The sequence below is a fragment of the Camelus ferus genome, chromosome 12 (genome assembly GCF_009834535.1).
Source record: "Camelus ferus isolate YT-003-E chromosome 12, BCGSAC_Cfer_1.0, whole genome shotgun sequence".
NCBI lineage: Eukaryota > Metazoa > Chordata > Mammalia > Artiodactyla > Camelidae > Camelus > Camelus ferus.
In genome coordinates, this window is record NC_045707.1 from 20,989,695 (window position 1) to 21,015,224 (window position 25,530).

At 49.7% G+C, this 25,530-nt stretch overlaps 1 protein-coding gene and 1 long non-coding RNA gene across 2 annotated transcripts in view; one reads left to right on the top strand and one right to left on the bottom strand.

The window, feature by feature from the left end:
* Nucleotides 1–25,530, top strand: part of PPM1H (protein phosphatase, Mg2+/Mn2+ dependent 1H) — a 227,762-nt gene that overhangs the window by 183,825 nt on the left and 18,407 nt on the right. The window contains exons 7-8 of the mRNA XM_032493111.1: nt 9,799–9,862; nt 13,575–13,682. Coding sequence (XP_032349002.1) covers nt 9,799–9,862; nt 13,575–13,682 — 172 coding nt within the window. The remainder of the gene's footprint in view (nt 1–9,798; nt 9,863–13,574; nt 13,683–25,530) is intronic.
* LOC116667623 overlaps nt 15,046–25,530 on the bottom strand; it is a 70,640-nt gene continuing 60,155 nt past the window's right edge. Inside the window, exon 2 of the long non-coding RNA XR_004324533.1 lies at nt 15,046–19,283. This is a non-coding gene — a long non-coding RNA (uncharacterized LOC116667623). The remainder of the gene's footprint in view (nt 19,284–25,530) is intronic.

The following is a 25,530-nucleotide window of genomic DNA, read 5'->3' on the forward strand; positions in this document are numbered from 1 at the left end:
GCACATCAACTCGTCTGTAGCTCAGGGCCTGCAGGCATCAACTAACTTAAATGACAGTCCAAGGACCAAAAGGAGGAAAGTGAAGTAGCATTTGTTTGTACAGCCTTGGCCTCACAGGGGCCTTTCCTAGGAATCATGGAATCAAGATAACCCCTGATGACAATTCCTAGCACTTAAATCCAGGGACCTAATGCATCAGAATATGACCTCATCCCTCAAAACTTAGATTTACGAATAAAGAGGGCCTGCTGCCGCAGTGGCGAGCCCACGGCAGAGATGCTTCTAGACCCTCAGACTGCCTGCCGGGTAGGGGACGCTTCTCAGCCTCCTCCAGCTCACCCTGGGACCCCACTGCCTGGCAGTTGAGGGGCATTTTTCCCACAGATTAAGATTTGATCCAAAGACAAATTTAAGAAATTTGAGGTTAGGGAGGGTGTGCAGATTTCTTAACTTGAATCTTTAAAACCAGGAAAAGGGGCCTCTTAAAAGAAGACGTAAAAAACGTAAGAGGAAGACCTGACAAAATACCAAAAGGTTAAAGGAAACGCATGCCCGGATGTTCCCGCAGCGAGGGGCAGAGGGGGCCGCCCGCTACGGGGCCGCCCGCGGGAGCAGGAGGCAGCCCCCGCCAGCTGCGCTCTGTGGTTATTAGGCTTTGGGCTTGATCCCTTTGGCAGTACAGATGGCTGTCAGGAAAGAGGAAGCATGAGGTGACTGCCAATCCTGCGCTGCTTTTTCCAGGAAGGTCTGGGGAGGATGGGTGCAGAGAGAGGCCAGTCGAGGGAGAGCCTCAGCGGATTCTGTGAATTGCATGATTGGGGTCATGCCAAGCTCTTAAAAGCCGCGAGTAGCATTTGGGCTCCAGGCGTGTGTCTGTTCCTGACCAGCTCGGCTTGGGGGATGCTGCATCTCGGGTCTTCTGGGATTCAAACTTCTGCTGAGATTTGGTTGTAGGAGGGCAGTCATGGGGACCAGAGACTGAGACGCCATGTCCACCGTCCTCCCATCTGAACGTGCTCAGCCCCTAGGAGATGAGCCTCTGTCTGCCTCGCAGTTAGTTTCTGCTCTGGGTCGAATGAGACTTCCTGGAGCTTTTACCTCCCTCTGACAAGGGCGAGAAGCTGAGGGAGGAAATTCTCCAGTTATGACTATTTTGGACCAAACCCGAGGCACGTGCTTTAGATTAGGAGCCCTGAGATATCCTTCTGAGTCTCTGAGTCTTCGCTCTGCAGTGGAACCATAGACCTTTCTGGATAAAGTTGCACAGGGGCTGTCCTTTATGCTTTGCCGTCATTAGCAACAGTAGGGAAAGCATGAACTGGGGTGTCCTGGGCGCTCTGCAGGAAGCAGCTTTCCTGGGGAGATGCCTGTGGTGACCAGTTATCCACGCCCTACCTCCGCGGTGAGGAGAGAGGCTCCCAGGACCCCGGCAGCCGTGACTTAGAGCTAAATAGCACCTTAGCCTTCCCCAAGGGCTCTCCCAGACATATTTGCATTTAATCCTTGCAAACTTCCCTGAAGAATAAGAGCTGAAGAAGCAAGTTCAGTGCGGTGGTGGGACTTTCCCAGGTTCACAGGGCTGGTCCACGTGAGGACTGAGCTGTGACTTCCGAACCTCTGACTCTCCGCCCACAGTGGGCTCTGCCAGGCGGGGAGAATCCAGGAAGAAAGACTCTCCGGGGAGGAGAGACATCCAAGACTGAGTCGAGAGGTCAGCGAGTGGAAGAATGTGACTCACTGGTGTGTGTCATCAGAGTCACACGCAGGGGTGGTCGAGAGGAGTTGGTCCCCGAAAGAAGAGGGTCCATCACAACCCTAAGAAGGGGTCACATTCTTACATGACTTTGAAGTCCCACTCAGGAAATTAAGACTGAGGGAAACAAGTGGTATTTCTATCCCTCTTTCTAGTTTAAAGTCATGACTGAGGAGAGAAGGGAGATCATGAGAAGTGGTCTGTGGTTGATGCCAAAGCACGACCTTGGGGTCCGTGGTCTGTGGGTTATGAAGTCAGAGTGGGGGTCTAGCTGGAAATGGAGGAATCCAGCAAAGACGAGAGAGAACTTTTCCAAGTGGGGGACTTGCCTTCACAAGTAGCCTTTAGCCTGAGTTCATATGAATGAAGGAGGTGTCTAGACAGCACCGTAGGCCCTGGAGGACCACTGCAGCCAAAGCTACCATTTTGGAGGTGATAGTTGGGAATTATCAGGAGAAGGTAAGAAACAAGAGGATCATAAATGCCATTTTTTATGGTTTTGTTGGTGATAAAAGGGAACCTAAAATTTAAATATAATGGGGTGAACAAAAATCCAAGGTATCACTGATAGGACTCAACCGCGAATTTCAGCCATAGAAAAGCTTTCTGTTAAGGAAAAATATACAGGGGAAGCCAAGACTCCAGTGTATCTTCAGGGGGAAGCTCGCGTGCGAAGGAGGAAGCCTTCATTCATTTATTCATCCTTTTAGCTAGCATCTCCTTGACATCCACGATGTGCCTGCACGGCTGTCGATGTGAGGATATAACAGTGAGTAAGACAAGATCCCTGCCTTCACGAAGCTACTGTTCTAAAGGGGGAGGCAGAATATCAACAAGCAAATTAATAAGTAAGGTAGTTTCAGATTGTGCTGTGTACGTGCCATGAAAAACTGAAGCAGGAGCCAGGAGCACCATCCTTTTAGAGGAGCAGTCGGACAAGGCACTCTGAGTGATGCCCGGGAACTGGAACCGGCGCTGGGTGGAGCTGGAGGAAGAATGGCCCAGGCAGAGGGAAGGGTGAGGCCCCGTGGCTTGTTAAAGAAACAGCAAGAAGACGAGCATTACGAGCATGTGGCAGAGCATAAAAGGCTTCAGAGCAGTGTCACAGGTCAGACCGTGGAGGGCCTGGTCGTTGGGCTATATTTTAAGGTGCTAGAAAGCCAATGGAGAGTTTCAAGCCGAGGAGTGATGACTGGATTAAAAGAGAAGCCTTTGGGGAAGATGTACTGGGAAGCCTGGCGGCCAGTCTGAAAATACAAGCAAGGGGTTTTCTGATAAAAATGACAAAACTGACAGAGATAAGAGGTGTTCATCCTGGAGGAGTCCTATAATTGCCCCCCATCAGGAGGGTGAAAGGACATCGCTGTGGCTGTAGGGGGGGTCTCTCGGGTTCAGATGTTCAGAGAATGTGTCAGAAGACTCCAAGGAGCAGCACACAGCCAGCCACGCCTAGGGCAGGAAACAGGTGCACCTGTGAGTGAGCAGGGGTGGCGGCCAGCGCCAGGGAGCCTTAGAAAGCAGTCATGGAAAAGAAAGCAAGAAGACTCTCTGCTTTTGTTTTTTAAATACGTAAAGAACAAGAAAATACATTAAGGGCAGAGTAAAGCCACTGCCTGGGATAAGTAGCATTCACTGATTCGCTCACTTAATCGAGTATTGTTGGGCTCCTGTGATACATGGGGCACTCTTTTAGGTACTGGGGATACCACAGGTAGCAAAGCGAGAATCTCCATCCTTGTAGAAGTAAAGCAGGGGAGGGCAGGGTGCCCAGGGGAGCAGTGGAGAAAATAAACAGGGAAGGGGCATAGGAAATTTAGGGGTGGGGAGCGAGTTTTCAAAGAAGGTCATCTGATTACTTGGCTTTATTTCAGGTATGATGGGAAAGCCGTTGGAGGGTTTGGGTAGGGTAATGACGTTACCTGACATTTTAAAATAATTACTCTGGTTGCTGTGAGAATAGAGGTAAAGGACAAAACTGAACAGTTTCCGACACCTTCACTGGCATCGCTCCAGCCCTGGCACCACCCTCTCTCGCCCAGAGTATTGCAGGGAGGCCAGGTGGGCGGCTGCAGTCCTGTGGGCAGAAGAAGATGCTATGACATGTGTAAACAAAATACTCAGTTCCTACTATGCTTCCTTCTTATGAGAGGATCAAGAAGGTGAGGAATTCTAGGCTGTTAGCAAGAAGATTACTTTAAACATTTGCCACAAGTGGAGGCTGGGTCCCGAAACAGGTGTAGCCAGAAGGTAGTTAGAAGGGGTGGGGGGAACCAAGGAGGGGGCCTGGCCTGAGAGCCCCAGCAAGGGAGTCCGAGGGGAGGAGGCTAGAGTGCGGATCTCAGGGGAGAGGGTGGTCTTGGTGCAGCCCACGTGACCAGGTGCCGAGGCAGGTGAAGAAGGCCACCAGGAGGAAGGTGGGATTTGTAAAGTCGCGATTCCAGAAGCACCATCAAAACATAAGACTGCTGAGGATAACAGCAGGGGCAAGAGTGGGGCAGCAGCCTGTGCGCCCAGACCTAAGTCCTCAGAGAGGGCGGGAGAGTGTGCTGAACAGTGAGGGGGTGTGTGAGCGGACAGAGGGGCAGTGAGCGAGCCTCAGCCTGGAAGGGTGGATCTGAAGGGGGAGCAGTCACTGCCTCCCTCTTGCCTTAGGAGTACGAGCAGTCGGAAGGATGAGCATCCACTGGAAGTGGTATCATCTGGGGAACCGCTTGGATTCACTAACAAGCCAAACTCAGTTAGCAGTCTCCACCTTTTTGATGGGGTTTCGAAGCTGGTTGATCATGGCAGTAGTGTCCATGGACGTATTCTGACTTTGTAGGAAACTCAATGGTTTCTTCTTTTAGTCTTTGGACAAGATGGAGAAACACTGTGTTGATAATAGTTCAGTTAAGTTGCTTCATAGATGGCTTGAGAGCTGCACCCAAAGGGTCTAAATTCATGAGGACAGTGTCTCTTTGGATCAGTGTTTTCAGGTTTTTTAAATCCTGAATCTCCCCCCACCCCCCCACCCACTAATTAAAACATGAATATCTCGTTGTCTCCCCTCTAGTCTTGAATGCTGTCTTCTGTGCCTTTCTACCAGAAAAGAGCAGTTTTTCGAATTGCACTTCCCTTCATCCACTTGCCTTCAAGAAATGTTGGTACTTGTCTGATTAGCCTGGCTTGGAGGAAGGTCTCTAATGGCTTGGTTCTGCTTAGCATTTTTTTTCAATGACCCAGATGAAGAGTTGCTTATCAAGTTTAACGTGACATAGCGTAGAAGGACAGGTGATTTTTTTGGATGAAAAGATACGAATTCAGACATCCCTTGGTGGGTTGGAAAAATGGACTGAAACTTGCAAGATGAAATTAATAGAGGCAGTGGAGTTTTCCATTCAGAGTAAAATTTTCATTGTCTAAGTGTCAGCTGGAGGAAGATGATGAGTCAGGAAATCTTCTCAGGATTTTTTTCTTGTAGACTGACTGGGCTTTTTGTTTGGTTGGAGTTTTTGTTTGTTTTCACTCATCGTTTCAATCTAGGACCCTAAAGCACACAGACACGTGTATTGTGCATAACGCAAACATAAGCTGCAGTCATTTTAAAGAGAGCAGGGTCCAAGCCAAAGAAGTAATCATTTCATTCTTTTGTGGACCACATTTTAAGTGTTTTCAGTTCTGAGTGCCATTTGTTGAGGATGCTGACAAATGAGGAGGCTCCCAGAGGGCCCCTCCCACAGCATTTGGTGCTCAGTTAATAAATATTGGTTGAATGGATGGTGACTTGAGTGATTAGGGATGGTGCCTCAGGTCCTGTGAAGAACAGTTGACGAAACTAGGAAAGAGGAAACTTGGAGAAAAGAAAAAGGAAACAAATGTTTGCAGAGCTCTCAAAAGAAGAGAGACTAGATTTATTTCATATTTTTCCGGAAGACAGCCCCAGGGTACCATAAAGTCAGTCCTGTAAGCTCCCAGGACAACAACTGTCTCCAGCAGCCCATCTGATGACAGCGGTCAGGACCAGCGGGAGGGGTGTTGCAGGAGGGAGTTGGGGCACAGCTGACTTGGTGGCCTTGAGGTCTCGTCCAGGGCGCAGCATCTTCTAGGAGGCCCAGAGCAGTGGGGCCTTGTCTTTTCAGCTTTGCAGAATCAACACTGCAAGGGGAACTATGACACGTGCTTTAAAAAATGTTTAATGGGAACTGCTGTGGATGCTGCCTGGAGTTAGGGAAAGCCCTTTAATTTATTTTAGCCCTTTTAAGCCTTGCGTTTCTTCTTTCACATCTCATCCTTTCGTCAGTTGGCCTCCTAAATATTCATAAAGGAATCGACTCCAAATAAGAGTTAGTCTAAAACTCTTTCCTGAGCTTTTCAGCTTTGCTTTCTTGTAACGAGTAATTATTTGAATACGGTGTCTGGTCATTTATGTCGCTGTAAAACTCGTGAGTGATCTGTTTGGGGAGGTTTTTAAAAATTTAATCAGGATTTTAGACATAGGATCTGTTGTGGAGGAATAGACATTTTCTATTAATCTTGGGTCCCGGGGCCCTCTGTGTCTAGAGCTCTCTAGCTGCAGCCTCTGCCTAGCCTCCCACCTCCCCCAGCTGGGGAGAATGGACGCCCAGGATGCGTGGGAAGCAGACAGACTGAAGCCCGCAGCCTAGACATAGATTATAATGTCATATGAGGAGCAGAAGCTGTGGAGGCCCCTTAAAGCATGGGGACCAACTGCGGGAGGCCTGCTGTCCGTGGACAGGGCTCTGTGGGCCTCCGGGCCCCGGCGGGGAGGACCCGGGACGGGCTGGCAGGGCGGGAGCATGGACTGCTGCTTCCCCGACTTTCCTCTGTGCTCCCCTGTGGACTGTGTTGCAGGACAGCTACTCACGGTCACCTTCTGCTCTGCCCCTTCCTCTTCTGCCAAAGTCCCCCGTCATCAGAGGCCTGCTTTTCACCCACTGAGAGGTGGACAGGAAGGGTCTCATTTCAGACTCTTTAACTAGAATGACAAACCCCTAGACCTAAGTCCTGACGTCACATTTCTTTGGTGTGTTTTCTGGGACAGTTTGGGTTTAGCTTTAGGGCCACTCACACGGGATACGATCTTGGGAGAGTAACTTAACCTCTCTGAGCCTCAGTCTCCTGCTGTGTAAGACAGGACGTTGCAGGGTCCGTGAGAGATTTTAGACACAGTACACGAACAGCCAGCCCAGCGTCTGGCCTGTAGAAGGGAATCAGTCAGCCACAGCTTGCTGGCACTGTTACTAGCTGCCATTAATCTACACAGTCTAATCACCTAGCCAGTTTTAACTCTTGAGTGTTTTATTCTTTATTCAAGACTTGAACTGTGGAGGGATGTCCACCTACCTTCACGTGATGAACTGCGCTTAAGGCTCCGAAGGCCCGAGGAGGGGGGTGTGCTGTTCTTTCTCTGTTTATAGTTATTCATGCTGGTCACTTGTTGCGGTGGGTGGAGAGGGCTCATATTTGATTGAAAACCAACAGTGGCAGGAACCAAATAAACCTTCCTTTTCCAGAGTTGTCTTTTCAATTTTTATTTTTGTGTTGTTCTCAAAAATGCAGGACCAGAGGCTAAAATAGAATATTAGAATTTGCAGTGGCCTTGCTGCTGGGCGTGACAACTCCAAGGTGGGCGTCTGCCGTTCAGAGCTGTGGGGACAGACTTCACTCTCCTGCAATTCTCCACCCTGAGAGAGCTGGGTCCCCCGGGCTGGTGGTGGAACAGAGGACGGCTTTCCTCGCTGCCTTTTCAAGCTTGTTAAGAGTGCTCTTAGCCTGTCTCCGCTGAGCCCTAAGTAATTTCCAGCCAGTGATTCTAGAGCTGCCGCCATCTGCCTCCTGCGTGATTCCAGACTCCTGTGCCTAGATCTCCTGGCCCCAGCCCCTCCCCAGGGACAGTCCCCTCCGTGTCCTCTCTCGATCTGAACCTGTCTTCTAACTCTCCTCTGTTCCTTCCGAGCCCTGTTTATGCCCATTTCACAGCCTTTCTCAGGCCATTACCCCCCTCTCCTTTCAGTCCCGTAGTCTGTTATCTTTAGGGTCAAACCAATGAGGGGCTTATTGCTCAACCGATTGTGAATGTCAGCTAATGACCTTGGTCTACGACAGTGGTTCTCAACCATGGCTGCCCATTAGAATCACCAGGGAAGCTTTTAAAAATTTTCCTGGTGCCTGGGTCCCAACCCCAGAGGTTCAGATTCGATTGCTCTGGGGGGTGACCTGAGCATCAGGATTTTGAAAGCCATCCCTGGTGATCCCCTTTGCAGCCAAGACTGAGAACTGCTGGTCTGCAAACTCATTCAGTCCCTAAGCTGAGTGAGTTCTAATAATAGCTCTGTTAGTCCCTCGAGTGACTTGTGCACCACAGTGTTTGAAATAGTTCACGTGAGTACAGAAACATCGAAGTAGCTATTTCCACTCTGTGTTAATTTGGTAGATTGAGGGAGGGAAATAGTACGGTTCCTTTTTTGAAAATTCCATTCATAGCATTTGAATGGAATGGGCTCACTTGACAGCAGCAGCAGTAACTAGCTTTTATCAAGCCTTTGGCATGTGCCAGGCACGGTGCTAATTGCTTCCTAAGCCCTTTTTAATCCTCGCAGTAAGGCCACGAGCGACCCCCACTGTTTGCCCGCTCTGATTAACGAGGATCCTCTGGAGGTCCAGAGAGGCTTATCCACTCGCCCTGGGCTGCACAGAAAGCAGTGCTCGACTGGGCACCGCCAGTGCCAAAATCTCACTGACCCTCTGTGCACCAGGAAAGAACCACTTAACCAAGTAACTTCCTGGGAAATGAGGACGTGCCTGCTTTAGCTTTGGAGTCGAACCCTTTTTCAATTGGGTTGCATTCTTCTGTATATGAATCACCTCCATGAATTTGATGTCAGATTCACTCCCAAGCTGCCTAGATAGATCCAGGACCAGGAGGCTAGGTCACAGATGAGGTTTTTCCCATGCATTCAGGAGACATTATTTTAGTGTATGTGCTGCCAAAGTGAGCACAGGAGGCATTGTTTTAGAAAGCATCTTGCTTCTAGCCTCTCACCCAGCAGAGCCTACCCCATCTTTTACTTGTCTTCCTACTACATCTCTGAGGAAGTGAATGGGCAATGCTTTCCCCATTTTGCAGAAAGATGTGCCAAGTATTACTTACCTACTGAGTATGATAGCTACCACTACGTGAGTACTTACTGTGCTAAGCTCTTTGCATCCTGTGTGGTTATCTTCACTTCACAGGTGAGGAAACAGAGACCCAAAAAGGCAGAGCTGCTTGCCCAGGGTGATACCGCTAGTAACTGGGTCCCATGTTGTTTGCTTGGTTTATTTATTTATTTTTTTAAACTTCCTTGTGAGTAAACTTGCACGACGTGGCCTCCACCTGCTCTCTCACCGTAGTCTGGCCAGCCTCCGCTGTGTATGCACTGGCATCTGGACAACCATGTCTGGAATAAACCACTGAAGCATAAACTGGATTTTCTTTCTGTGTGTCGAATGGCCATTTAACAGCTATCATGAAACAAAGGATTTTTCTGCCAACCTTGAATATCATACTGAGGTCAAGCGGGCCCTACATACTCCTTCTCCAGCCATCCCAGCGTGCGGCTGCTTTGGTGTAAACAAGCCCGGGAGGTGAGACCTGGCTCTCGGAGCAGGTTCGCCCTCCATCCGTCTCTGAGCCGAGCGCTGCTGGTTCTCACAGCTTCAGACCAGTGACGGGAACCCCCCCACCGCTGCGGGGCTGCTGGCTCACGGCACGGGCACTGCAGAAACGCTCGGGACAGAAAGCTCTCTCCCCTTCTCACTGAATGTGAATATGCCAGCTCATTTCCTCTCTCTTCAAGCATATGAAGACTTGGTATTTTCTGGCTTGTTAAAATATGTACATGCACACACACAATTCTGTAGGGAGAGTAAGTCTTTGTACAGAAAGAGACTGGCAGTGTGCTGAGCGGATGGCGTCTTGGGGAAAGCAGAGTGCCTGGCGGGGCAGCAGGTCACGGACTGAGTGCAAGCCTTTTTTTTTTTTAATGTTGTTTATCCCCCTACAGGGCATACAAAACCATTGAGGATGATGACTTGAAGTTTCCTCTTATATATGGAGAAGGAAAGAAGGTAGGCGCTGCCCTCCCGGGGCTGGGAGAACGGGGCTTCGTCTCCACGGAGCCCACGGCAATCTGTGTGTTCCCCTCAGCAGCTCGTGATTTTCCAGCCCTGACAGCTTGAAAGAATGTCACCTCCATCATCCTTCAGGCTTCCTGTCCTGAGGGTCCCAGGAGATGCAGGGTTAGGGGACGGGGGTGGTGAGCACAAGGGACTAAAGTCAATTTTGTGAAAGTAACGTCCCCCTTCCCCATCCGTCTGAATGAGTTTTTACAGTGTTTAAACACGGCCACTTTCACATACATCATCTCGCCGTGTATCTGACAACAAGCCACGAGGCAGGTGGAGCTGGCTGTCTTGTATCCCTGTGGTGGATGAGGCAGCTGGGATCCCGAGGTTAAACCCGCTCAGGCGGAGTCACATGCCGGGGAGGGCTGGGACCCCATGTGGAGCCACGGCCCCCCCCAACTAGGGCCCCACACCCCCCGCTGTGGAAGCTCGGACTTGGCAAGGCAGCTTCTCCACCCGCCGACAGGCAGGGATCCTGAGCTTCACCCTGATGAGACTCTCGGGGCCCACGGACCAGGTTCCAGGCTGAGATCGCAAAGACCATCCATCACCAGCTCCCCAGGCCCCAGTCAGAAGCGAACATTGTTGAGCCCAAGGAAGGCTGTCGATCTTAAAGTGGTCTCTGAGCAGGGTGGGAGGGGGTTGCAGTCCCACAGCCGAGATAAGGAAGCTTAGAAGCCATTTCCCAGGAAGAACAGATACCTTCTGAATCATTGCATTCTTCCTCCGAACACAAATACATTTCATCTAGGTGCTGAGAGTTCCAATTAGAAGTGAAAAATGTGGTCATGTTAAGAAGAATCTTCAACTGAAATTCTTTCAGCATTTGATAGCTTTTATCAGAAAGAAGTGACTCATAAGAAAACTGAAGGATGCCTTCATGGGCAGATCTTGAGTGTGTGTGGGGGGGCATGTACGTGTGCATGTGCGCACGCGCGTGTGTGTGTGTGTGTGAGAGAGAGAGAGAGCACACAGCATTAGGTTCTGGGCTCAGTGCAACCCAGTAGTGATTTCACCACAAAGAGACATTGCACAGAGGGAAATAAAACACGAATGTTTGACCAATATAGGCATCACTTTTCAAACTAACTTGCCCCTGTGCTGGAGATGGACACCTTTGACCTCCCCATCCTTGGCTGAGAGTCACGACAGGGAAAGGCTCTGTTCCTGGTGGGATTACGTGTGTCCTTCAGCCCAGGGCGCACCTTCAGCCCAGCGACCTAGGTCCGCAGCTGCCGTTTTTTGTGGTGCTGAGATTCTCAGTATTGCCCTGCTGCTACCGAGTGCATTCCAGTCAGCTCAGGACCACATCCTGTTGCCCTTGTACCCCTCGTACCTGTCTAGCCTGGTGCATGATGCATGGCAGGCCGTCAGTAAATGCATAAATATTTAATAAGCTATTCAGTTATGTTCATTATACTCTCCTTGGTTCAGCAGGAAAGTGGATAAATGTGTTCTTCGAGGATTCTCAGCAGTGAGATTTAAAGAAGCGTGAGTGTTCCCAGTTCAGCAAAAAGTTCAGTTCCCCAGGACATCATGTTCCTCCAGCATTTCAGTTAACTGCGGCTTGACAGTTCTGGCGAATTCTGTCGCTGTACCTGTTGACCTATTTAAAAGCCAGTGCGGCTCCAGGTGTGCCCTGTGCCAAAATGGCACACCACCTCTGTCCCAGGACTCCGTGATCTCTTGAGATTACTTTACAACTGCAACACATCAGCCCTGTCCAGATCCTTTGCAGGGCTTTCCTCCTCCTCCTCTGCACACACCTCCCCAGAAGTTTCAGAACACTTCCACAGCTGTTAGTTTTCATTTGATTTCTGCCAGTGCTTTGAAGGACTTGTGTGGGCAGCACCTCTGGACTTCGTAAACAAGTGCAGTAACTAGCAGAAACGTCAGATTTCTTGGGACTGAAATACCCCCCGTGCTTTTTCCAGCCGGAGAAGGCGCCCCTGCAGGGAGGGGAGCAGGAAGGATGCAAGGGAATGTTCACGTTCTGAGTTGAGCGCTTCTCAGCTGGAAGGCAGCCGGGCCAGCCTCCCAGCAGGGCAGAGGGTTTCTGCCGCTGGCCTGACCAGCGGTCCCCAGGTTTCACATCTTGTGTCTACATTTCACCTCTTTTTATTCTTGCCTTTCAAAAATGTGTTCTGGTTTCCTTTCCACTTGAATGTAAACCTTCCCACCTTCCGATGTGAAACGAGCTGCAAAATCCACAGGCTTTTGGGGAAAGTAGGATGAAGATCGTGATAATGTGTTAGATTGTAGTGTTTCTTAGCATTTATGAGTTACTTTTGGTACCCCCACATTAGAGTGAGGATTCAAGTTCATGTCTTTGAACCACGACCCTACACCGGCTTTGGTGTTTATGATCCAAGTGTTCAGCCAGTGGGCTTCATTCTACCCAGAATGACTTTCCATCTATCCTGCATTTACCTGTCCGGATGCTGCCCATCCTTCTGCACAAAAATTTAGTGCCACTTCCTTCAGGAAATCCTCTTAGCGGAATTTTTACCTCCTCTGACCTCACGTAGCCCATTGTTTACGTGTCTTTCAGCACTTGGCCATATTCTGTGTATGGTTAATTAGACATGTACTTCTTAAATCTCCCTTACCAAGTTCCTTTATAGTAGGGACACGGCCTTAGATACTTGTCCCCCACAGCGTGGTGTCTGCACGTAGTAGGTACTCAGTTAATGTTTGGGTGAAGCAGTTCTGTGGCATCCCAGGTGGTAAGTCGGCTGATGGTGTGGGTGTTAGTTATAGCAGTGTTGCTTCCTTAGAGCATCTGGGAAGTGTTTAGAGAAAGCTGCAGGTGATGTGGCCTTAGCCATGAGGTCCCTGTGTACATGCAACAGAGTGATGTTTTGTTCCTTTCCACCCAGAGGGCGTTCATGCGGATGTTAACAGGGCAGGTTACAAAGTCACTGACCGTTAATTTTCTTCAGCCATAAACTGTAGCACAGGAGCTGTGGGAGGGCAGGGGCTGCCTCTGACATTCTTACATCTTTTATCACAGAACTAGGGACATAGCTGGTGTTCAGTAAATACTTGAAGAATGAGTGTATAAAAAAAGAATGAGTGTATAGAAGATGGAGGACTAGATGGTTGGGATGGATGGGTGGGTGGGCTGGATAATGGGTGGTCAGATGGATGGATGGGTGGATAGATGGATGATGGGTGGGTGGGTGGGCTGGATGATGGGTGGTTAGATGGATGGATGGATGGATGGGTGGGATGGTTGATGGGTGGTCAGATGGATGGATGGATGGATGGAGGATGGATCCTGTTGGATTTGGTGTGAACTGATTTCAGTAGCTGCAGACATCATGGGTGTATTGTATTTAGTTTATTGGACACCATTCTCTCCAGTCTCTACAAAAGACATCTGAAAAGAGATGGCAGCAACCCATTAAACTCAAGATAATTGTTAGAGAAGCCACTCGTCAAGTACATAAGTGACCTTGGTGGGCCCTTCCTTGGGAACAGCTACCCACAGAAGTTAGCAGCCTGGGGCCCAGAGAGGGGCAGGAGGGAGTGGAAGATGATCGCTTCTGTCTGCCCTGGCAGCTGTACTGTGGCGGTGTACAGATTTCTGTACGTGTACTGTACACGTTTCTCTGTATGTGTGTTTCTGATGACCCTCTGCTTATACTCCTAGGCCCGAGTAATGGCAACTATTGGAGTGACCAGGGGACTTGGGGACCATGATCTGAAGGTGCATGACTCCAACATCTACATAAAACCATTCCTGTCTTCAGCTCCAGAGGTACCACATGAGGTTTTGGTTTCTATTGTGTACAGTAAAATGTTTTCTACGTTATTCCTCCCATGACTCACATCCCATTTCCAGACAGTAGCCAGCTGGGGTCACATGTGTTTCTGCGGTATGTCCCATGGCTGCTGCTTTTCCCCACTCCATTCTCTCATTGAGTTTCCTGCTTCCCACCCTCCTCGCCTCCTGCCCAGATGGCTGCATAGCCCCCTAGCGGCATCTCTTGCCTCCTCAATCCAGCCCACATATTACCATCAGGCCAATTTTCCTAAACAACTGCTCTGACACCTGTTTACTCAGAAAGCTTCAATCACACTCCAGAGCTCAGAGAATAAAGCCCAGACTCCTTCATGGAGCATTCAGAACTTATTATAATTTGGTCTAACTTAAAAAAAAAAATCTGATCTTTGTCCCTGTGCACCAGCCAGAATGAACTTGTTACTCCTTGTATATGACCTTCAGTTTCCCCGTATCTGCTCAGACTATTGTTTTTGCTTAGAATACCCTCCCTCCCATCTCCAAACATCCAAATTCTTTTTCTTTCTCTAGGGTTTAACTCAGATGCTTCTCCTGCTTCCCCTTCCCCAACCACAAGTCATGTCTCCCCTGCTCCAGATGCACACAGAGCGGCTGCCTCTGCAGTGTTTCCGCTTTCTGCCTGACGGCATAGCAGCTCACGTGTGGGCTTTCTCCCCTCTTGGATTTTAATTGCCTGGAAAGCTTTTATCATTCAGTCAATGTTTGGAGGAGTTGAAAAACAAGGTGTCATATATTTGGTTAAAATTTTTTCTTCTTATAATTCAGGAAACAAGTTCTGTTTTAGGTTATATTATTTAAAAAAGATTTTGCTTCTGAATTATAGAAAACTCTAAATAGTAGTCGTTTAAGGGTATAGTTTTCTCACAGAACAAGGAGGCTGGAATTTGGTGGCTGTTTATGGTGGTGTGGCCCCTCCAACATGCCAGGGCTGGCACCTCTGCTTTTTGTCCTTCGTGGTTGTAAGATGGAGGCAGCAGCTCCAAGCATCACAGTTTCTTGCCAGGCAGGAAGCAGGGACAGCCTGTCTGTCCCCGCACATGCTCACTTGCGTCTCGTTGGCCAGAACCGTGTCATGTGACCACCTGTAGCTTGCAAAGCAGGCTTGAGGAGAGAGAAATGTTTCCAGTTTCTACAGCAGAGGAGAGCCAGGGAGGTGTGAGTTGGGAACCAGCCGTGTTTGCATGCTGTGTAATTAATGGTTAAAGCAGTGCCTTGCTCCGGAAATGCCCAGGATGTTTAGACAGAGCCCCAAGGGTAGGTGCTGTGTTCTTAATGAAGGTTCTTTCTGTTGGAGGAGACAGAAACCCACTCAGGCTGACTCCAAAAAAGGAGGTGTTTATTTTAATAATATCAGAAGAGATGTTTATGGTGTCCACAAGAAGAACCCTTGGACAGCCAGGCTTTATGGGAGGGAAGGTGGTTCTGGAATCAAGGCAGCCTTAAGAACCCCAGCAGTGGGAGTCTGTCCACCTGCATGAAGTCATTCTGCCACTGATGTGACCCGCCACCTTCCATATGTCTCTGCTACCAGACACCCCAGTTTCTCCCTCTCCCAATTGCACATTACCAGAGAGGACTCCCCTTGGACCAGCTTCCCCTTTCTGCTAGGTCACCAGTGACTTCCCAGCCTGTAGACTGCCCCTTCAGGTTGCACGTCCGCTCCAGAACCGCCCAGCAGACACCCGGGCGCACCCCCTTGGCAGGGCTTGGAACAGGGCTAGTTCCTTCAGGGTCCTTTATTCCTGTGGCCGGCATCCAACAGGCATCCTGCAGCCACAAGAGGTTAAGAAGCTACTGAGAGGGAGATCTTTAGTAAAGAAGACAGCACGTTTCCTGGTATCACCCAGGATTCCGAGTGAGGTCGGCTTGGTGGGAATAATAATCACCGTTTGCAAGAGCCAGCAGAAGTCTCTCTCATAGCAGTTGTGCATGCTGACAACCATTACGACATAAAGTGTGTGAGGTTCCCTAGAAGCTGGTAGATCCCTGTTCCCTCTATTCTGGCCAACGAAAGGATCCCTGAATAACTGCTGAAACCCCTCCTGGCCAGAGAAAACCAACTAGACTCATGGATGTCTGTATTCTCCACCTTGGGAGAGAGGCATTTATCAGGCATATTAAATAGTACTGTCAGCTTTCTACTTCCCAAAATGGACAGATGAAGTGTGACTTCCATGGGGGGTCGGGGGAGATGTCTCAGGAAATCAGTTCGGCATTTTGCTCCTTAAAGTAGAGTGAAAACCTTCTCACCCTGTACCCTCTTCACCTCCAACACACACTCTCTCTCTCTCTCTCTATGTATAAAGTGAGGAGTTTGGGCTTTCAGGAGAATGATATCTATGCAGATAGGTTATAGATCTTCCAATCACTGAGCTTCTGTGGATCCCAAGAAGAGACTGCGTAGGTTTAAAACTTGGGCCTGTATGGCAGACTCCCCAAGGACTGATGAAAAATCCCATTTGGCTGATCAGAAATTTCATTGCACCTGTCCAGAGTGATGCTAATTTGCAGGGAAATGGGTTGGTCGTTTCCGTGTTGGTGAGGGATGGGGTTGGATTGAAAAGGAAACTGGCAACCTCTGGAAAAATTTAAGTGCTCTTAGGAAAGTTGTAGAGTTGAATGAAGTGTGGAGTTTTTATAATAACAATAACAAATAACATTTATTAACTACTTAGGCCAGGCCAGACAACATACTTTTTTTTTTATATATATATGCACAGCATCTCATTTAACTCTCACAACAGCTCTGTGAAATATGTATGATTATTATACCCATTTCATAGATTGGGAAACTGAGGCCCGAAGGAAATGAAATAACTCCCCCATGATTGTACAGTTATTAACTAGCAAGATGATTCTTGTACTCAAACTTGTCCAGTTTGGTCTGGCTCCTTAGGGGACAGAAGCTGAGTTCAAGGAAATTTCTTTGGACAGTGTCCGAGGGACCCACTGAGCACAGGTTCAAGGGGCCCTGAAGAGAGTACCTTTGTCTTGGGACCTTAGTGACCAGAGTTTCTCAGAGAAATGTGGCCAGGCTCAGACTGAAGTTGTAGGAAATGATGGTGCAGTAGAAAAAGTAATTGGGAAGGACAGTAATGGCCGTTAGCGTTTGCCAACCTAAGCCAGACAGAATTGTGCAAAAAGAGATGGCGCACTTATAATTTAGCTTAATGGGCGTGTAGTGTAGATCTCAAGATTCCTTTGCACGAGATTAAAATTGTTGTACATTTTAAATGCTTCCAGCTGGAGAGGACTTAGCTGGAGCCAGGAGAGGGGGGAGGAAGGTTAGAGGGAAGAGGGGGAGCAGCTCGGATCAGCTACAGTGGAGGAGGGCAGAAGAAAGAGCATGGATACAGGGGACCCCTCTTCGCCAGTCTTGGGGCAGAAACTCCCTTCTCCTGGGTGGTCATGGTCAAGTCAGACCCTAGAGAAACAGCTAGGGGGCTTCTTTTGAGAACCCACAAAGCAAGGTAAACTTCTGTAAACCATCTAATGCAGAATAACTGACCCCCTTCCCGCCTTCGTTCCCCTACCCACCCCCCCAAGTCTGCCCCGGCTTTCTAACCGTGACTTCCTGAGAACAGTCCCCTGCTGAGCTTCGTCTTTGCCAACCATGCATCTTTATTTCACATTTGGGTTCTAAATTTCAAACCCAGATCCGTCTGGTAGTTTGAATGGTCGGGGTGGAGGGGGCCTGGAATGTGATTTAGTTCTAAGAAAAAAGGCTCAAAAATCTTCTTGGAAATCAGCATTGTTCCCATTCATCATTATAGCTCCTAATTCAATTGGATGAGTTAAATGAAAATAAATCAGAACCATGTGGATCAAATTTACGTAAAAAATGCACAGGGGTTTAAAAATTAGACAAGGGTTTCTAGCCAAACACATTTTTGGTTTCGCTGAACACAAGGCGTTGGAAAAATCTCGAGTTTGCCAAAGCCGGAGAGCAACAGCCAGGTTTGCTGAGCCCCCCTTGTATCTTCTGAGGTTGAAAGCAGGGATTTCTGGCCAGGAACTGAAATCCACCAGAGGCCCCCACCAACTGGGCGCAGGCCCGTTCCTCGAGTCTGGGAAGCATCTTGACCCTCCCCTTGTCCACAGCCTCTCTGCTCCGCGTACAGCAGCCTCCCCCCGCCCCCAGCTCTCCATCCTCTTGCTCAGTGAAGTTCATCACCGCTCAGCTTTTTTATATCATCCTAAAGAGTTCAAGTGGAGAAGGAAAGAGTTTGTGAATTCAGAGCCACCCCGCACCTTCTCTTCCAGCAGCTCTCCCGCCCCGTCCAGCACACACCCCGTGTCCTCTGACTCAGGCAGCGTGGCCCGGGCCTGCAGCCTAAACCTCCAGATGTTCTGCACTCCGCGCCCCTTTCTGGCCTCCACTCCAAGACTGGGCTGTTGACTGCAGGCCCCTTTGGGCTCTTGGAAGAACAAGGTCTTTTTCTGCGTGGGGCTGGTTTGCAAACCCCACTCTGTCTTCTCAGCTGGGCTGATGCCCCCTTGGGGACTCAGTGCTCCCCTCCCATCACCAGCACCACTTTGAAAATGTCTGCGGGAAAATAATCACATGTTAAGAGTGTCTAGACACTGTTTTCTTAGATTCTGGTACCATCTGACTTTTCGTGCAAGGAAAGACTTCCTTACCTAGCCCGTCCGTCTGCACCTCTAACTCTCCAGTCTCGCTTAAAAATCACTTGTCACACACCTGTGTGTGTCAGTCATGTGGGTGGTTCCCACTGAGAAGTGTCTTGAGATTTGCTAACCAGCTATTTAAATAAAGCCAGAATTTGAAATTTACTTTGACACCCACCAAAAAAATCTAGCTTGGTAACTCATGAAGTTTGTGGTCACACAAGGGGAAGCCAACCTGCATATGTGTCAAACATTTCTTCTCATTGGAGATTATTCCTCTCCTGAAAAATAATCATTTCCCTTGAATGTTTCGGTTAAATATGCATATATCTGTTTGATTACATTAATGCATGTAAGAGGAGTTTGTTTAAAAAAAAAAAAGCAAGTCCCTAGAATCCACTTCCTGACAATCTAAATCACCAGGTCTAGGGTGGGTCCTCGGAATTTTCATGTTTTTAGATAATTCTGAGGTTGTTGATCCAAGGACCACTCTTTGAATGACACTGTGGTAAGCTGTTCTTCCCTGTGCTTCAGGAACTTTACTCTTATAATCCTAAAGTGGGTTTGTGGTACATCCATGCTCCGGTCCTGGACTGCATGGTTCGTGGTCACAATGCCTGGGGCTCTGTTCCAGGCTGGTAGGTTAGGGGTGCTACACCCCTCATTCTCCCCTTGACCACAGGTCTCCCAAGGCCGGGGCTGCTCACCACCAGGACAACTGCAAGCAGTGGGGTCGACCTCACCACACGGCCGGTGTCCCGTAGCTTAACAGGGGTGACTGGGTCTCCTCTTGGAAGGCAGGATACAAAGTAACTGGCTCTCTTGCTTACTTGAGATCCCTGAAAAACTGCCATTGTGAATCCCTGAGTCCCGTGGAGGAAGGAACACACCGAGGTTATGTTCAGTCCCAATGGCCAGAAGTAGCAGCTGTAAGGATAAAGAACAGTAGTCATTTCATTATTTCTACACCAGGAGACCAGATAACTCACGGATCCTCTCAACCAGAACATTTTTGATAGTCAGTGGGGTCACCATTAATAATTATGCCGGGAAAGCAGCACCAACCAAAACCGTCTCAGCCAAACAGGGATGTACTGTCACTCTGTGTCTGCTTCCCCCGCCTCCTAAACTAAGTGAATTTGACATGACCCGGTCCATCTACACTGCACCCACGTCCTGTCACTCACAGGCTGGGATTCCTTCTGAGCCTGATCTCTGCAAATGGGCATTTGATGAACAGAAGCTTATTCCTCAAACGACTAACGAGCTAGACTCAAGGTCATTTGTTCGCTGATTGATTCAGTGAGCCTCTGATGCAGTGGTGAACAAGCCCAGAGAAAGGACCAGATCACGGAGGCGCCCCGCACACGCACGGAAAGGAAATTCCTTCTCCGAGCTTCCCTCACTGAGTTGTAAAGTCCTGGCTTCCTGTGGAGAAAATAAAAGCCCTGCGCTTTCTCAGGGCCAGGCGCTGGCGACAACGTCAGGCTGTCTCTGTACTTCCCAGTATTTTAGCTGGTTGGGGAACTTTCAGGTATTAGATTGTATCCACCCTCAAAAGTCAAATGTTTATTTTGTCTGAAGACTCCAAAAGTAAAAGCCAACCCTCAAAAATATCTGTGGTACAGTTCAAATCGAAAGTTACACCCACAGCCAAAACAACCAGCTCCTTTTGGGGTAGCAGGAGCTGCCAGCATATTTGTCATCCTTAAATGTCCCTTGATTCATTTGCAGTCAAACGTTCTGGGGTCCTGTGGTCAGTCACAACCAGGTCTAATTCATCCTGTGACGAGAGAGTCAGGGAGCGTTAGAGCCGTAAGCCTCCCCAGGGGCCACGCGTCCTAACCCTTCATTTCACAAGGGGAGACGCTGGAGATGGGAGAGGCTCATCCCTCACCACTCCCCAGTGGAAATCCAGTCCTGCAGCCAAGCCAAACCAGGTAACGCCGCCCTCGCACACAAGTTCTCTCACGTCCCGGGGCTTTGGCCCCCGCAGTTCCCTCTACGTGCCAGGCATGGGGTGCCCAAATCCTCCTCCCTGACACTCCCCATCTCATGAATCAGTACTTCTTCATTTCACATTCCCGGCAGGTGGTCATGGGGCTTTTAAACGGGAATGAACGAAGTGGTCTTGCCTAAATACTGAGGGGCAGAGGTGGGTCTCAAAGCCAGGTCTTCTGCCACCAAGTCCAGCGTGTGTTTCACGACATCATCTAATATAGACAGAATGACAACAGAGAATCTGGGTGCAATCTTGGTGGCCTGCCAGAATGCCAGTATTGAAATAAATCTACTCGGTTTCCTGGACCACAAGGCAGTATGCTGGAGTTTTGTTTCCTTCTGGTACAAGTGCCGTGTTCAGAGCACTGCAGGTTGGCCACAGACGGTACAGAGGACTAGAATCCCTGCTCCTCTTAATTTCCACCATCTGTTGGCAGCCTTGACCTTGGGAACCACCTGGCTTTTCTGCTAAAACATGACTGAGTGTCCCGGTCACTGTCATTTCAAGTGAGACTTGGAACTGAACCCCAGATCCCTCAGGCGCACTCTTCACTCCCCTCCTCCCACCCGCTAGCTTACTTCCCGGTGCTACTGCCCCGAGATCAGAGCCATAAAAACAAACAAACAAAAAACCTTGCGGTGCACAAGAATTTGTCATTTCCTTCCACATCATCACATTTGATCTTTGTAACAGCTTTGTGAGACAGGTAGAGCAGATGTTATAATATTTATTTTTCTGTTTTCAGTTTTTTAACAATGATTTCAGGGATGAGAAAATTGAGAGCTAAAGAAAATAAGTGACTTGTCTCAAGTCCCAGGGTGGGTTCGAGGCAGAGATGGGACGTGCGGGCTCCTAAGGGCCCGGGCGGGGACGGCTCCTGCTCCCGTAGGACGCCAGGGCTCAGCTGCAGGGACCCCCCGTCCTGCCGTGAGGACTTGAAAGGGGCAAAAAGGGTTTGGGGAATTTGCTGAGTTGATAAAGATGGGAGAGCTGTGAGGACATCCTACAGGAGCAGCCAAGAGTTGGCAAATGGAAGAATTGATGGATTCTTTTGAAAAGCAGCTTCAAGAAACAGCCTCAGCTTACTGTAGTATGAGCTCTCCAAAGAGGAAACTGAAATTTCATCAGTAATAGATCAAGGAGGCCAACAAATGTTAGCCAGACGCCGGCGGCTGAGCGCTGAGTGGACGTGCTGAATTGAAGAGTCGTTTGTCCCCGCTCCTGTGTGAAGCAGGTGCCCGGGGACGACGGGGAGGGCATCCCTAAGTGCCCTGGAGAGGGGCCTGTGTGAGCCGTCAGCACTTGGCTCATTTGGAGGCACGTTAGCTAAGAGTCTCCAGTGCCCCTGGGCCCCTTCCTGCTCCCTTCCTCCGCCAGCACCGAGCTTTTGTTAGCAGCTCCATGGAGGGCAGGGCAAGAAAAGGCAGGAGGCTGCTACTTTTAAATATCCGCGCATCACATTTTGCTGCCTGCCTGTGAGCGTCGGAGTTTACATGCTAAGGCTGCTGGATCACCAGATCGGGGGTCCTCTGAATGGATCTCATATGCTGAATTCTTTTTCTTCCTCCCTCCTTCCCATTTATTCTTTGTCTCGGCAAGTATGACTAAGTGGAATTTACTAGATCTAGTGGGATTTACTCTATGAAAGATATGGCGAGGCCCACAGAAGAAATGCAGAATGAGATCTCCAGCATCCAGAAGTTGAATTTGGGGTGGGGGCGGGGTGCAGGGAGATAAGGTGACCAGTTCTCGGGTGTTCGCTGTAAACAGGACAGGGGTCAACGTCCCGCGAGGAAAATGCTTCCCGTGGTGGTTTATTACATGGTCTCCAAGTACTAGGCTCTGCGCTCTGTTCTGGGGACAGAAACAAACAGGACAACTCAGATCTTGTCCCAAGGGGGCCCTACTGCCTGGGACAGTGTTTTCAAGGCGAGGCTCCCCCGCCACTTGTAGTAGAATTACCCTTGTTTAAATAGGCTGATGCCTGGGCTCAGATCTACACAATCTGAATGTGTAAAGGTGGGCCCTCGACTCTTCAGTTAATTAGCTTAAAGAAGTCAGAGCTGGAGAATGACTAATGATGGGGAAGAGACAGGCAAGTGCAGCCAGTCTGGGGCCGATAGGTGAATACCGTGTTCCTGGATGTGGAAGGACCGTGACTGCCGAGGACCCGGGAGAGGAAGGGGAGATGGCTGCTCTTTGGGCTTTCTCCTCAGGGCTGCTCTGGCAGCAGAGGGTGGCACTGTGTCCCCCTCATCCTCTCTTCGTCACCACCACCAGTCTGATGCTGTGTCCACACATTCTTCATCCAGAGTAGTGACAGGTCCCCGAAGGAAGAGGGGGAGGCCCAAGAAGGGGCCTGTGGAGAACCGCTCACCTGTTCAGTCCCTGTCCACAAGGGGCCTTCCCGGAGAGGCCCCCCCTTAGCCATATCTTCCGAAGTGGCTCTCTGGCCACTCTCCTTAAACCCTGCCTGACTTTTCTTCAAGCACCTGCCATCTTCTGGCCTTTGTGTGTCTACCGCATCTAGTTCAGAGGTTGTGAGGGACACGGTCACTTTTGTGCACCGCAGCTGGCACGCAGTGAGCGCTCAGTAAACATGGCATGAAGGGTCCAGCAGGGCAGACGGATGCACCCCGGCCTCCTCTCTGTGCTGCTCAAATTCTGCTGCTCTCAGAAACGTCAAGCAGCTCAGGATTCCCGAGAGACCCTCCCTTTCTGGGCAGGTGGGAAGGCGGGAAGGAGCCCCTGGACGCCCTGCCCGTGCTCTCCAGCTCCCTCCAGCCCGAGGCCTTTGCGGATCACGCCTCTCCCCTCCCAGAGACGCTCTTCCTGACGCCTGAGTCCTGGGGAGCCTCAGAACCGACTACTTTTGATGTGAGTCTTCCCGGAACATGAAGAAACTATTTGAGGAACTGCACAGGGAACTTTGGGAAGGCGAGTGTGGTCTGATGGAGGAGGGCCCACACCAGCGTCGGGCAGGGCCGGGCAGGTCCCCAGCGCCCGCTGGAATCCTTTGAAGCCCTTGCCCTGGGAGGATAAGCGCGCAGTGGGCCGTCTTGCAGGGCCGTCCAGCTTTCCAGAGAGCACTCTCACAAAATGTTCTGCATTGCAGGTTAATGTACAAGACACGAGTTATAAGTGGAAACTTGGCAGAGTCCTTTGGAAATTGGCTAAAAGGCAGGAAACAAAGGGTGGCAGTAAAAAACCTAAAAGGATGTTAATTGGGGAGGGCCTCAGGGAACAGGGTTGAGACCAGCTTTTTATTATTTACATAAAAATTGCTTGGAGAATGGTATTGAAAGAGATTTCATGCTGGCTAAGGAAGCTGCATTAGAGTTGTGTGTAGACACATGAATAGTGGAATTAGGGAAGGATTCAATTTATTGATGGAACTGAAGAGGAACATTTTCTAGTATCTTCCAATTTATTAACCCACACCCATTCAGTTGGCCAGATTTCCATTTGAGCAGCGGGCAGGACAACTTCAGCTTAAAACAACTCAAATCTCCATATTTTGGGGGCCAGCAGAAAGTGCATGAAGAGATTTCGGCACCCTACACCCAGGGCCGGTCCTGAAATGAAACAGACGTTATCTTCAGCCCTAGAAATCACTCTTTTTAAAAGGAGCTGAAAGGCAGGTGGCATCTCCTATTTGGCTACAAGCATAAGATTGGGCCACCTGACATCCACATCGCCCCACCTCCCTTTACAGGTTCTATCCTATGGAGCTCAAATTATCACAGAAATTTATTGTCCATCTACCCCAGCAGGAAGCCAGCAGTCTCTCGTAAGCAGTCATTGCACACTGGACGTAACAACACAGCGAAACAGGACTTGAAATTGGGAGCCCAGAGGCGACATTTGCTGCCCTCGCTGCAGCCTGCCCGAGGGGATGGTCTGTACAGGCATCACGGAGGCCCACTGGGCCCTTGGTCTCCTTGTTACAAACTAGTCGGAATCCTCTCCGCCTTTGGTGTTCAAGGTGCGGTCCATGGACCTGCAGCACCAGCGTCACACGGGAGCAAGTTAGAAACGCAGGCTCTCAGGCCCTACCCCAGAGCTGAATTAGACTCTGCATTTTTGGGGGGTGGGTATAGCTCAGTGGTAGAGTGTGTGCTTAGCATGCATGAGGTCCTGGGTTCAATCCCCAGTACCTCCATTTAATTAATTAATAATAAATAAGCAAACACACACACACAAACAAACGTAATTACTCACCCCCCACCCCCCCCAAGAAAACCCCAACAAACAAAGAATCTACACTTCAGTAGGATGCAGCCTGATTCCCACACGGAGTAACGTCTCAGAAGCACTGCTCTGAGACACCCGGGAACCACAGAAGGTGACACAGAGGGGATCTGGTTGCTGCTATAGAGTAAAGATCGAACCACATGAGTTCAGTGGCCTGAGGACAGGACTCTGGCATTTGGGACTTCCCAGGCTGCTATAAACTTAAGATTTCCCCCCTCCTGTTTTCTTTAATTGGCCTCATAAGGCACAGCGCCTTCTCTGGAATGTAAGCTTACCCTGAAGTGAATGTGCCTTTTGAGACGATGTTAAAAGCCAGTCTGGTCTACCCCTGAGAGCTCTACCCCCCCGAGCGTGGTCCCTCCGCTGGGTCATTAGCTAATTGTTACGGCCACAGGGGCGGCTTTTCATTTGAGCTCATTTTCCAAAAGCTCTGCGGGCAGGTATGAGTCCTTCTGTTGTTTTCTGCTGCTAAGTGTCGGCTGTTGGTCCGAAGGACCGGCCCTGTGGCGGGGCATCACTGGCCTGGGCAAACTTTTCTAAAATGTGGGAGGCTTGGCTTTTAAAGCTGTGGATTCGAACACTCTGTGGGCCTCTTAGAACTGTATTCTCCCTGGATCTGAGACGACATGACAGTGATTGTGATGGGACGCGGGAACAGCTGCATACACACCACCCTCCTCCTGCCCCCCCCCCCGCCCCCGCTTCACTCAGACTTCTAGAAAATCGGATAATGAGGTGAGGTTGCTGAAATCGACCTGCCTCTGCCCTCGGCTCACGAGGTGGTGCAGGCAGGGGCTGGTTCTGTCACACTGGTAGGGAGTAGCACTGAAATCCCCAACTCCCCTTCCCCCATCCTGCCCAGGTCGGGTGAACACAGAGTTGTGGCCTGATGGAAGTAAGACTGGATTTCTATTAGCA